General features: G+C 41.7%; 1 protein-coding gene across 2 annotated transcripts in view; it reads right to left on the minus strand.

The window, feature by feature from the left end:
- Positions 1–3,430, minus strand: part of PCYT1B (phosphate cytidylyltransferase 1B, choline) — a 131,273-nt gene extending 127,843 nt beyond the window's left edge. The window contains exon 1 of one of the 2 annotated variants that reach the window (XM_049107802.1): positions 2,987–3,430. In XM_049107802.1, the coding sequence (XP_048963759.1) occupies positions 2,987–3,058 (72 nt within the window). In that variant the 5' untranslated portion in view covers positions 3,059–3,430. The remainder of the gene's footprint in view (positions 1–2,986) is intronic. The other variant, XM_025438887.3, reaches the window with a different exon arrangement.
- Between the last annotated feature and the right edge of the window lie 11,208 nt (positions 3,431–14,638).

The following is a 14,638-nucleotide window of genomic DNA, read 5'->3' on the forward strand; positions in this document are numbered from 1 at the left end:
TGGAGTTGTTTGATGGTGCTTAAAAATCTTTGGTCTCTGAAGTGTGTTTAACGTCTCCTTGACTCTTATCTATATTATTAATTTGCAGATCAAAGTTAACTTGGTGCTATGCAAATGAGACTTCCAGTGAATGAAATTTTACTGTAAAACATTAAATCCATATTACTTATAATAGAACTGCAATCTACTTTGAGGACATGTGTCAACATATTGAAAAGAGACCATATAACTTAAAGCAGTATTATCCCACAGAACTTTCTCCAATGATGTAATATTCTCTATCCATACTGTCTAGCGGTCCAAATAAGGTAGCCACTTGTAACATGTGGCTACTGAGTGCTTGAAATGTGGCTAGTACCACTGAGAAACTAAAATTTAAATTTTAGATTTTTTTTTAATTTTTATTTATTTATGATAGTCACACAGAGAGAGAGAGAGAGGCAGAGACACAGGCAGAGGGAGAAGCAGGCTCCATGCACCAGGAGCCCGATGTGGGACTCAATCCCGGGTCCCCAGGATCGCGCCCTGGGCCAAAGGCAGGCGCTAAACCGCTGCGCCACCCAGGGATCCCTAAATTTTATTTAATTTTAACTGATAACAGTTTAAATTTAAACAGCCATATGTGGTTAGTGGCTACCTTATTTGACAGGGCAGGCTTAAAGAAAAAGGGACAATAAATCCCAAGACCCTGAATTCCAGCTATATTGTGCCCTTACTACCTTGGGCAATTTACTTAACTTCTGTGAGCTTCAATTTTTTTCAATTGAAAATAAGAATATAAATAATATCTACCTCACAGGATTTGGAGTAAGAGGAATTAAAATGTATGCAGGCATTCTCTGATTTCCAAATAAGTGCCAATCAGGTATCAAAGTTAAATATGTGGAAAATGAATAACCAGCTGGCTCATTTATTTATTTTAAAGATCTTATTTATTTATTCATGAGAGTGTGTACACAGAGAGAGAGAGGGAGGCAGAGACACAGGCAGAGAGAGAAGCAGGCTCCTTGTAGGAAGCCCGATGCGGGACTCGATCCCGGGACTCCAGGATCACACCCTGGGCCAAAGGCAGGCACTAAACCACTGAGCCACCCAGGGATCCCGTGGCTTGCTCATTTAAAAGAAGTTTGCATTCCTAGGGAGGTCATAAATATTAAATTCTTAATTATCCTCACTGTTCAGATAAAATATTTAATGACAATGATTATTACTATCAGCTGGTAAGCAGTATCAATAGCTTGGGAGTATCAGTGTATGGTGCGCAAAAGTGGTGGGAACCAGAAAGTTAAATTCATAGAAGTTGAGGTCACCTTGTGTCTGAAAAGTACACTGAGAACCAAAAGAGGTGATTAAAATGTCAAAGCAATCACTTCTTTGTTATTGTTACAATTAATATAATTCATCTTGATTGGCCAGGGAGGTTAAATAAATCCAGTCCATTTAATGGGGAGACACTAAGGGACAAATTAGCAGAAGAGGCAAGTAGTCAGGAACTTAAGCACTTTTATTGGACATAATCACGTGAAATAAGGTACGTAAAGTACTTACCACAAGGTATGCCACCTAAGGACTAAAAACTCCAGCCATTATTCCCTTCATTTTTCTATTTTATTTTTTTAGCCATTATTTCTTTTAAAAATTTTATTTTTAAGTGATCTCTACACCCAACATGGGGCTCGAACTCACAACTCTGAGATCAAGAGCTGTGTGCTCTACCGACTCAGCCAGCCAGGTGCCCCCAAATTGCAGCCATTATTATAGTAAGTGATGCTCTTGGGAGACCCATGAGATGAGAAGACTTTGGTTATTTTTCAATTCACAAAAGGTATGAGAGAACCGAGTGATTATTTGCCCAGATTTAATTCTACATGACGGGACATAGAAAGATCATCTCAACTTTCCATACCCATACAAGTCGAGAACTGAATCTCTTGATGCCATTTCAAATTTATTTTTGGAACAAGGCACGAAAGAGTGAATAAATGAATGACTAACATGCATCCTGATTCCCCCATATACTCAACAAAATGAGCTGGTAAAACTCATGAGTCCTCATCATATACATTTTTCCTAATCTGAGACAATAGTGAGACGAATGGGGAAGGGACCAGTTGGGGGAAATGGTCCACCAGTCATGATGCTCAAGTGCCTGGTGGCTGTGGGCCCAGACTACTTTGTGAGGCATGTGGTGCTTTAACCAAGCCATCCACAGGCACTCTGAGCGGCATGGGGAGGTTTTGAAAGAGGGATGCAACAGGAAAGAGCAGAGCTGATGTCCTGAGACCTGTGAAACCACTCTCAGGGGTGTGATGTGAAACCAGCTCTACTGTGAAGCAGGAACATTACGTCATTGCCTGGAAGCTTCCCCTGTCCCTAAACTCTCCTTCATATCATCTGAAATCTTACTATTTTATCCCACCACCTCAACTTTTTCTATCTATAACTCATTTGGTTAAACAAGGTTCCACAAAAATGCACATTCCCCTAGATGCCCCCTGCCCTCAAAATAAAAGACCATATAAGGTGGTCTCATTTCTGTGACAATTGCATTCCAAGAAATTCAGAAATGGGTGGCAGGATTCTGTGGCTTTTCTAATAGGAAAATTTCTCATTTTATAGGATAATGAACACTTTGTTAAAACATTTCTCTGATGCCCTCAGGCTCAACACAGCATCATTCTTTGCCTTGAACCACCTACATTTCCTCAGACTGATTTGACTTTTTTTTTTTTTTAAGAAAGAGAGAATCTGTTCCTGTCATCTAATTCTATCCAGGGAGCTTGCACACCCAGTAAGGGGATAAAGAAAAATGAGTCACATTTTTCTTTTTTATTACCTTAAGATGGAGAGGATACTATTTCCATTTTGAGTGCGACTACATTAATTAGTGCAAGTCCATTGCACTCACGGACACAGAGGACTTGACTTTTTGGACCTGCTCTGATATTCAAAGAGGCAAAAATCACCAAGAAAGCATGTACGTTACCTCGCGCCAGAGTTTGGGAGTGTGGCTGTCCCTGGTGGCCTCTTCCATGGTGCAGTCCTGATGGCCTACCATGTCTGCTCTTGATCTCCTTCCCTTGCTGTCTGGAGTCCTCTCTTCCCTTTGGAGTTCTTTCGAGTCACAGGGTGAAACTGTCCCTCTCTGGATGTACCGAAGCACTTGACCAAAGGTTAAGCTTGAAGATACGCTCAGAGGAGCTGGTCGTGTCCCAGTGATTGAATAGGCAGAGATCCAAGGTGCTGGGTGTCCTTGCTTTATTCCCCCCCAGCCTCCTCTTGTCCCCTCTGGGCGGTTGTTCCCTGATAATTGCTGTGCTCTGGACTGGCGCTATGATGGCCTGTGGCGCGGGGACAGGCAGGTTGTGGTGAAAGCCGCACTCGTGAAAAAGGCCATTGTTAATCCACCCTGTCCCTCGCTGGAGCTATGGCAACAAATTCCGTTGGTGAATTAACTATGTCATTGTGTGCCGGCTCAACTGATTATGCTCCTGGAATGACAAACATTTTCTCGCTCTCTCTCTCTCTTTTTTTTTTTTCAAGATAAAAAGTAGTCGAGACCTTGAAGTGTTAATACCCAACTCAGCACTTTCTTGAAAGAGGAGAATAGAGATGGAGAAAAGAAATCTCTCCGAGGTACTTTGATTCGAACCAACATTTGCTCTTCCAAGGATCTATTCTAAGTGCCACTGATAAATGAACTTGTGCGTTTTAATAATGAAGGATCTTCACAGTTTGTGTTAAGGTAGCTTCCCCTTCAAATAACACCGTGTGTTAAAAGGACGCCTTAAATATGCATGTGCTGGGGCCTTTCTGAGAAAAAGATTCTTTTTCAGTCTGGCTGCAGCTGAGTGCTGCTGTTACTGTATCACACCTCGGTTCAGAATGAAGATTGCTGTCCGTCTAAATTCACCTTAGCCTGAAAATGAACAAGACAGGAAACAACAAATGTTGGAGAGGATGTGGAGAAAGGGGAACTCTCCTCCAATGTTGGTGGGAATGTGAACTGGTGCAGCCCCTCTGGAAAACTGTGTGGAGGTTCCTCAAAGAGTTAAAAATAGACCTGCCCTACGACCCAGCAATTGCACTGCTGGGGATTTACCCCAAAGATACAGATGCAATGAAACGCCGGGACACCTGCACCCTGATGTTTCTAGCAGCAATGTCCACAATAGCCAAACTGTGGAAGGAGCCTCGGTGTCCATAGAAAGATGAGTGGATAAAGAAGATGTGGTCTCTGTATACAATGGAATATTCCTCAGCCATTAGGAATGACGAATACCCACCATTTGCTTCGACGTGGATGGAACTGGAGGGTATTATGCTGAGTGAAGTGAGTCAGTCGGAGAAGGACAAACATTATATGGTCTCATTCATTTGGGGAATATAAAAAATAGTGAAAGGGAATAAAGGGGAAAGGAGAGAAAATGAGTGGGAAATATCAGAGAGGGAGACAGAACATGAGAGACTCCTAACTCTAGGAAACGAACTAGGGGTAGTGGAAGGGGAGGTGGGCGGAGGATGAGGGTGACTGGGTGATGGGCACTGAGGGGGGCACTTGATGGGATGAGCACTGGGTGTTATGCTATATGTTGGCAAATCAAACTCCAATAAAAAATAATAAATAAATAAATAAATAAATAAATAAATAAATAAATAAATTCATCTTAGCCACGTAAAGATTTTCCCTGTTCCGTGCTAGTGAGAAGACTCAGCCTCTCGCTCACATATTCCAGTCTCCAGGATGATAAAATCTGCTCTGGGCAGCCCTGGTGGCTGAGCGGTTTAGCACCGCCTTCAGCCCAGGGTGGGATCCTGGAGACCCGGGATCGAGTCCCATGTCAGGCTCCCTGCCTGGAGCCTGCTTCTCCCTCTGCCTGTGTCTCTGCCTCTCTATGTCTCTCATGCATAAATAAATAAAATCTTTATAAAAAAAAAAACCCTGCTCTGATCAGTCAAAGGAGCCTTCCAACCTTTGCATCCCTCCATCCACACTTTCTCTGGGCTGGTGCCAGGCTGGTTGCTTGGAACGGCTCTGTCAGGGAACCTGCTGCTACTTTGCGCAGCATGGTGGTGTGTAGTGTGCTGACTTGGCACACTGGAATCACATTTCTGAGGATCCCCCTTCCCTTATGGCTCTGGGTTAGAGTTGGCCAAAAGAGGAATCGGCACAAAATGTGGAAGGTGAGTGTGAAGTAGCAGTCATTACGTTCCATAGGTTGCCTTTGGCTAGACTTGGTGACAGGAGATCCCAGCTTACACTGACTTCCCTTTGCTCTGTGTCCAGATCTTCTTCCCAGCTGCTGACCCTGTTAACCAACAGCAGCCAGGAGCCCACCATCAGACATTTCTTAAGCCCCATGGAGGTAGGACCAGCTTCCCTCAGCTTCTGAGGGGTGTCCTTCTACACTTTGGCAGGTGGAAGTGTTGGGCTTCTGACTGCCAGGTGAGTAACTTCTCCAACCATCCAGCTCCCCTGCTGACCTCCACTAACCCCCCCCCCCCCCGCCACAAGGGTCCAGGTCTATTTCCTACGATAAATCCCTTCCTCCACAGCTCACAGTGGCTGTGCTTCTCCAACTAAAGAAACTAGGGCCAATACACTTATTTTTCCCAACAATATGAAGACTGTAGGAGAGAATCTTCAGCATGAGGGGAGTTTAGAGAGCAACAGGGAGAAAATCCCATGGAACTTGCATCTAGAAGTGACTGAGGAATCCAGGGAAATAGATGTTATATTTATGTCAGATCTCTCCCCCTGGTCCCTGTAGCCCTCAACCTGCAAAAAATCTTTTCCCATCAAGCATGTTTTCAAATACCCTTTCCTTCTTCATTCCTATGGTTTCCTCTCATTCTTTTTCTTCTTCCCCAAAGATCATCCTCCCTCTCCCTGCCAAGAGGCTGAAATTGCCTATCAGAGGTAAACCATGATCCACGGGTGGGTTCCAGGGAGTCAACTAAAGGAGAAAAAGAACAGTGCAAGTCTTGGGCACACTGTTTCTCCCAGAAGGATCCATTGGACTCACTGACATGATGGCCGAACCGACAGCACACACAGATGGACTCAAACAGAACATTTCTCCGAAACTAATGTGAAGCCTGGCTTAACTATCAGGAAAACATCATCCACCTCTATCTGCTCTAGTTTGCTTTTCTCAGTAATGGAAAAATCACTCTTGTGTCATCAAGGCCCAACAGTTCACAAGAGAGGCTTGTTTTGAAATTGCCTCTTGTTGTCATCTCTTAGAATAACAGTGCATTTGATTATATTTCTGAGCTTCTTGTCACACATCCAAAAGAAGAATCACTGCCAATCTATTTCCTCAACTAATTCCTGCTTGAAGTAGGCAATTATTTGTCACAAGCATTAGCAAGTTGAGAGAATAGGTTTTGGGTAATTCTGACTCTAAAGCAAATACAATGGAGATAGGCCACCAACACAACAACATACTGTATTCTTATCACGGATACAGTCAGGTCATTAAATTAAGCCACCACTTACCCTTGGATTATGAAAATGTCTATTATCTGAACACTTACTGGTGGCTTTCTGGGGTCTTCTCTGCTTTGGAGAGTCTCGTAAGCTAAAATGTTCTCAGGGGATCCCTATGAACAATCCCCTGTGGTCTATACAAGGGGCACTCTAGAGCCCTGAGAGTTGTGTCAGTGGATAGAACCTAGTTGCCTAGGACCACAGATGTGGAAATGGGTGGGCAGCAGATCCCAGCTATTGTATGTCCCCATTCAATTGTCCCTACCCTGCTTCCAGGGCTTGTGTGGCTTGTGTGGCCTCCTGGGAGTAACCTCTCCACAGAATTGCATATCCCTAGGCATGAGGGATGATGGAGCTTTTAGCAGGAAAATGTGAACAGAATCTGGATGTCTGGGCTGGCCCCACTCTGTGGTGTAGCACGGAAGACAGTCCTTGGCTCTGTTCCCCTCTCCCCTGACACATACACATGAACACATGGTCTGTTAGCATGATTTCAAACTTTAAAATATTTAGACAAACGGTGTAAGGGCCTCCATTTAGATTCTTGCCCTAACCCCACAAATGTTAGCAGCAGGCCTGGCTAGAGGTATTTTAAATCACTGTAGAAATTAATGGATTAATTAGCATTTTCTGGTTATTTTAATTATAGTTAATTACAGGTAGTTTGTCATCAAAAGTCTAATCATCTCTGAATGTATGAACAATATGATTTTCTAAATCTAAGTGGCTCAAGGCTAGATTCTGGACTGAGATGAAATAATTTGCTCCAACTGTAGCACAGTCCTTGGTATATGGTAGTTGCTTTGAAAATGACTGTTAATGAATAAATGAATCCCTGAAGCATTTTGTTAACTACCTCTCATATTTTTGCCCTGTGTATGCTGGATAACTGGCTTAGAAATTCTTTGACTAATGGATTCACCCAAGGCTGTTTTGGGGGTCTTAGTCCAGAGATGAAGCCAGGGAACAGACGAGGAGATGGCAGCCTCATTGGTCCTGGAGGAAAGTGACTACCTGTGACTACCTGCTTTTTTGCTTTTCCCGAGCCCCTGGAATTAGCCAGCAACAGTTCCGAAGAAGGAATACAAAGTTTGGACTTTGCTCTTCCAAGCGATGGACTAAAAACATACTCCACTCACATGATGTCAAGACATGTCCAAGTTCAAGTGTACAATTTAGGTATTTTGCATATTCCATTAGAATTACTGAACACAGACTTTGTATCGAGCCCTCAACAAGCAGGTGAAAACCGGAAGACAAAAATCTTTAGGAAAAAAAAAAAAAAAAAAGGACACCTGGGTGGCTCAGCGGTTGAGCATCTGCCTATGGCCCAGGGCGTGATCCTGGAGTCCCCGGATCTAGTACCACGTCGGACTCCCTGCATGGAGCCTGCTTCTCCCTCTGCCTGTGTCTCACCTTTCTTTCTGTGTCTCTCATGAATAAATAAATAAATAAAACCTTAAAAAAAATGAAGGCAATTATAGCAGTACCTGCCTTCGTGGAATTACAAATCAGTATATGAGTTGCTATTAAATTGAATATTTCCCTGACATAAATCATTTATTTTACCACCCCCAGCTCATCATTCCCTATTCCTCCACCTTGCTTTGATTTACTTCTTAAGGGACAGATTATGGGTACCGGTTTACTATCTGTCTCTCCCAGGAGAATGAAAGGGCAGGGACTTTGCCTCAATGCTGATAATCCCCAGTGACTAGAAGAGTGTCTGGCACATATAAGTGCTCAGTAAACATTCTGTTGATGAACAAATTAATTTGGCATCAAAACTGCACCATTTTTTTTCTTGTTCAATTTGACTTTGAGTGGGTAGGAGAATAGTACAAAGAAAAGCAATCTGGTTTGACAGTGCGAGGTGCTCCTAAAAGGACTGGAGGCAAATAATGCTAAGGATGGAGTTCAGATCTGGAGAACAGCTGGCGTCAAAGAAAAATAAATGCACTGTGAAACTGTAGGAAGCAAGGGCCTTTGGAATTTATTAGCTTTTTTTTTTGACACACAGTAGTTTTAGTTTGCAGTAACTTGCTGAAACAATGAAGCTCCAGGCAAAGAAGTATGTCTGTTGATCCACTAGGCCATGAATAAAACTTCTCTAAGGTGTTTAGAGTGATAAGCCAAGTAACTCAGAGATGGTTTTGTTTCCCTCACCTCATCACAACTATTTTCATGGATTTCTGGGGGTTTGCAGACATTTTTCTCTCTCACAGAAAAACTGACTTTCTGCCTGGTGTAAGAATGACTTGAAGAGAAAGTGAATATGACATATTGTGTAATTGCTTCTATACTTTTCCCATGGCTTTTTGCTGTTTGCCAGCAAAATGACGCAGAATGTCTGTGCTTGACCAAGGGAATCTGGCTCATTGTATCTTTTTCCTTTTCCCTCTTCCATTCTCTCACCTACCAGGGGCAAAAGGAGTCTTCACCTTCAACTGTGGATCTTTTTTCCCCCAAAGATTGATTGATTGATTGATTGATTGATTGACTTGAGAGAAAGAAAGGAGCAGAGGGAGAGAGAGAATCCTCAGGCAGACTCCCTTTTGAGCAGGGAGCCCAGTACAAGGCTCGATCCCAGGACCCTGAGATCATGACCTGAGCTGAAATCAAGAACCACTCCAGCACCCCTCAACTGTGGATATTTATGAGGTTCTTTTGTGGAAAGGGCCACAGGTTAAAGGATTTCTAAGAACTTCTGCACCTCGAAGTATCAATTGGTGTATCAACTGTATCAATTGGTGATTATAAGGAAAATACACTTAGATGTCTTGTGAATATCTATGGAGAAAGAGAATAACATAACATTTCCAAACTTTTTTTTTTTTGGTTTTTAACATTTCCATTTTTTTTCAAACTTTTGATTTAAGAAAATGAACTCAAATATCTTGAAATGTATCTAGGTAGCTAAGAAACTTTGGGCCAGAGCCTTGGAATCAAAATCAAAATGCCATGGGATGCCTGGGTGGCTCAGTGGTTGAGTGCCTGCCTTTGGCTCAGGGTGTGATCCTGGAGTCCCGGGCTCCCTACATGGAGTCTGCTTCTCTCTCTGCCTATGTCTCTACCTCTCTCTGTGTGTCTCTCATGAACAAATGAATAAAATCTTTTAAAAAAATTAAGATGCCAATTTAGAAATGACTTGGCTTCTCTCTACACTGGCTCCAAAGGAAAACAAAAAGTTGGGTGGCTCAGTAGCAGCATGCCAAACTCCTCTCTGCATAAAAGATGGTTCAGCAGAAATGCCCAAGAAAGAAAATTCTGTTTCCACAGTCATATCATCTGCCCTAGTTGAGTGGAGGGAAAAATGGTCATCTGTTTTTGGTTGGCATTAAAATCTTATATGGCAGCAAACAATTAAAAGTTGAAATTGAAAAAATAATACCAACTTTAAACAGCATCAAAACCTTGAAATACTTAAAGCTAAATATAACAAAACATGTGGAAGTTATGTGTACTGAAAACTAGAAAAGACTGCTGAGGAAAATTAAAGAAAACCTACAAAAAGGGAGAAATGCACCATGTCCATGGATTGGAAGACTCAAAGTTGCCAAAATATCTATTTTTTCCAAATTAATCTATATATTCAGTATAATCCCAGTCAAATCCCAGCAAGCATTCTGGTAGAAATTGACTCCATGATTCTAAAAATTATATAAACATTTAGAAAGACCTATATCAGCTAAAATAATTCTGAAAAAAAAGAACATTGTTGGAGAACCCAGACACCCTGATTTTAAGACTGACTATAAGAGGAGCTTGGGTGTCTCAGTCAGTTAAGCATCTAATTCTTGATTTTGGCTCAGGTCATGATCTCAAGATCCTGAGATCGAGCCCTGTCTCATGCTCCATGCTCAGTGCAGAGTCTGCTTGTCCCTCTCCCTTCCTCTACTTGCTCTTGCACTCTCTCTCTCTCAAATAAATAAAATCTTTTTAAAAAGACTGACTATAAAGCTACAGTAGTCAAGACAGTGTGGTATTGCCATTCATACAGACACATAGATGGAATAAAATAGAAAATCCAGAAAGAGACCCACGTATGTGTGTTCAATTGATTTTTGATAAAGTGCCAAGATAATTGAATGGTTAAAAAATTGCCTTTAGGGGTACCTGGCTGGCTCAGTTAGTAGAGCAGGCAGCTCTTGATCTTGAGATCATGAGTTTCAGCCCCACATTGGGTGCAGAGATTACTTTAAGATTTTATTTATTTGAGAGAGAGAGAGAGAGAGAGAGAGAGAGAGAGAGAGTAGGGGGAGGGGCAGAGAGAGAGAGAGATAGAAAACACCAAGCAGACTCAGCACTGGGCATGGAGCCTGACATAGGGCTTGATCTCACAACCTTAAGATCATGACCTGAGCTGAAACCAAGAGTCGGAGGCTAAACCCAGTGAGCTACCCAGACACCACTCATGTAGAGATTATTTTAAAACAAACAAACAGGGCAGCCCTGGTGGTGCAGCGGTTTGGCGCCGCCTGCAGCCTGGGGTGTGATCCTGGAGACCTGGAATCGAGTCCCATGTCGGGCTCCTTGCGTGGAGCCTGCTTCTCCCTCTGCCTGTGTCTCTGCTTCTCTCTCTGTGTGTCTATGAGTGAATAAATAAAATCTTAAAAACAGACAAACATGCTGTTCATAACAGCATTATTTGTAATAGCCAAAAGCTGGAAGCAATCCAAATGTCCACCACTAGATGAATGGATAAACAAAATGTGATATATATATGTGTATATAAATATATATATGGAATATTATTTAGCTTTGAAAAGGAAGGGCATTTTGACACGTGCTATAACATGGATGAACCTCGAGGACATTGTGCTAAGTGAAATAAGTCAGCCATGCACAAAAAATTACTGGATGATTCCACTTCTATGAGGTATTTAGAGCAAAGTTGTAGAGACAGGAAGTAGAATGGTGGTTGTCAATGGCTGGGGGGGAGAGAGGAATGAGGAATTATTGTTTAATGGGTACAGAATTTCAGTTTGTGATGATGAAAAATTCTGGAGATTGGTTGCACAACAACGTGAATGTACTTAGCACTACTCAATCATACACTTAAAAATGGTTAAGATGATTACTTTTACATTATGTGTATTGTAGCACGATTCAAAATTAAAGTGATTCTAGAACAACTGGATTTCCACGAGGAACAATGAACCTTGATTCTTTTCACACATTATATATAAAAATTAACATGAAATGGATCATAGACCTGAAAAATATAAAATGTAAAAGCCATAAGATTTCTAGATAAAACGTAGGAGAAAAATCTATGACTTCGGGTTAGGCAAACATTTATTAGGACACAAAAAGCATGAACCATAAAGGAAAAAAGGAAATACATTTAATTACATCAAGGATTAAAGTTTGGGGGCACCTGGGTGGCTCATTGGTTAAGTTTCTGCCTTGGGCTCAGGTCATGGGATCAAGCCCTGCATTAGGCTCCCTGCTCAGCAGGGAGTCTGCTTCTCCCTCTCCCCCTACCACTCCCTCCCCATGCTCTCTCTCTCACTCTCTGTGTCAAATAAATAAATAAATAAAATCTTTTTTAAAAATTAAAATTTTGGTTTTCAAAAGACACGGGTAAGAAAATGAAAAGGTAAGCCACAGATTGGGAGAAGGTATTTGCAAAACACATTTCATAAAGGACTTTTATTTAAGATGTATAAAAAGTCTTATAATTTAATGATTGAATAAATAACTAAATTTTTAAAAAATGGGCAAAGAAAAGGCACCTGGTTGGCTCTGTCAGTGGAGCATCCAACTCTTAATCCCAGGATTGTGAGTTCGAGCCCCACATTGGATATGGATCCTACTTAAAAAAAATTGTAGGGGTACCTGGGTGGCTTAGTCAGTTACACTTCTGCCTTTGGCTCAGATCGTGATCTCAGGGTCCTGGGATTGAGAGTGTCCTGGGATAGAGCTCAGTGTCCTGCTCCCTGTTCAGTGGGGAGCTTGCTTCACCCTCTCCCTCTGCTGCTCCCCCTGCTGGTGTGCTCTCTCACATATTCTCTCTCTCTCTCTGTGTCAAATAAATAAAATATTAAAAAATAAATTTTAAAAAAGAAAAAAATATGGATAAACTGAAAATCAATCACTTTTCTTAGACCCATCAGAGAATTGAGATAAGAGGGAGAATTACCATCCCCAAACCTAGAGAGCTAGGCACGTACAGAAATCTGATAGCAGACACCTGCTCACCTGGAATAGAAGCTTTAGGAACCATAGTCTGGTGGGAATACTTAAATGGTAATTGTAATAAATTGTTGGAGACTGAGTAAGGACTGCCATGAAATTAAGGAATTCCTGGGGCTGCAATCACAGAGAGGACCCCACACTCCTGTGGGCTTTTTGTCCAGGAACCCATCCAGATTCCCACCTGGAGGATCTGAGAAATATTCCCTGGACACCCTGGCAGAAGAAGAGAAAGCATAACCACCAGGAAAGCCTCCCAGAATGCTATCATAAAGGCCTACTCTACAGGGGGCAAGACTTCATTAGAGGGCAATGCTGCAATTTATTCCTGGTTAGATCAGGGAACTTCAGGCTTCTCCAGCCTTCCTGTCCCACCCAAGGAGAAACCACAACATATTCAATATGGAATGAGACCTCAAGGAAATAAATTGGAAGTGCCGCAGTAAGGGAAAGAAGCAGGAGGACAATGTGAAAATACCAGTGGGAGGAGAAAGAGAAAATAGGGCAGAAGAAATATTTGAATAACCGCCAAGAACGTTCCAAAGAATGTGTCATTAATACGACAGACACAAAACTACAGACCCAGTAAGTAAGCTCAGAAAACACCAACCAAGATAAATACTGTAACAAACAAGCAGCAACAATAAAAACCCAAACCTAGAGATATCTTATTCAAACTGGAAAAAAAACTATTGGAAAAAAAAACTGCTAAAAAAAAAAACAACAACAAAGGACAAGGTGAAAATCTTGAAGGAAATCAAGAGTCAGATGCTTAACCAACTGAGCCTCTCAGGTGACCTACATAATTACCGTTTTTGAGAGTTTATTCTTCTGTAGGAAACTAAATGCTATTTACTATGCATTCACATTTTTAAATTTTATTTTTTAAAGATTTTATTTATGAGAGAAAGAGCTGGGGGAGAGAACAGGGGGAGGATCAGAGAGGAGAGGGACAGGAACAGGAAGACTCTGCTAAGCATGGAGCCCAATAGGGGGCTTGATCTCAGGACTCTGAGATCATTATGTGAGCTGAACCCAAGAGTTGGGTTCAGACACTCAACTGACTGATCCAGCCAGGTGTCCTGAATTCAGATTTTTAAAAGTAAGCTCATGGGACGCCTGGGTGGCTCAAAGGTTAAGCATCTGCCTTTGGCCCAGGGCCTGATCCTGGAGTCCTGGGATCAAGTCCTGTGTAAGGCTCCCTGCATGGAGCCTGCTTCTCTCTCTGCCTATGTCTCTGCCTCTGCCTGTGTGTCTCTCATGAATAAATAAATAAAATCTTTAAAAAGTAAGCTCAACACCCAATGTAGGGCTTGAACTCATGACCCTGAGATCAAGAGTCACATGCTCTACTGACTGAGCCAGCCAGGTACCTCTTTATTTTAAAATTCAGCTTGGAAATAACTTCACATTATATGAATAGTCTTAAAAAAATAAAGCTGCTGAAGCACACATTCAAAAGCAGAGAAATTAAAGACATTCGCAGACAAATAGACTGAGACAATTCATTACCATCAATTCATTTCCTTCAAGAAATGTTAAAAGAAGTTCTTTAGGTAGAAGGAAAATAAAGGTCAGAAACTGAGATCTACATAAGTAAAGAAGAGCATCAGAGAAAGAATAAATGAAGATAGAATAAAATTGTATGTATGTATGTATGTATGTAGGTTTATGCCCAGTGCGGAGCCCAAGACAGGGCTTGAACTCATGACCCTGAGATTAAGATGTGAGCTGAGATGAAGAGTCAGATGCTTAACTAAGTCCCCCAGGTGCCCTGGTAAAATAGAATTTTTAAGTTTTCTTTTTCTTAATTGATTTAAAAGATAACTAAAGCAAAGCAGAAACAAAATCTTGGGTGATTGGAGTGTATGGATAAGACATGGATGACAACAATGTCACAAGGGACAGGAGGGAGAATTTGGGCATATCAATTATAAGGTATATGCA

Source organism: Canis lupus, chromosome X (assembly GCF_003254725.2).
Source record: "Canis lupus dingo isolate Sandy chromosome X, ASM325472v2, whole genome shotgun sequence".
Lineage (NCBI taxonomy): Eukaryota > Metazoa > Chordata > Mammalia > Carnivora > Canidae > Canis > Canis lupus.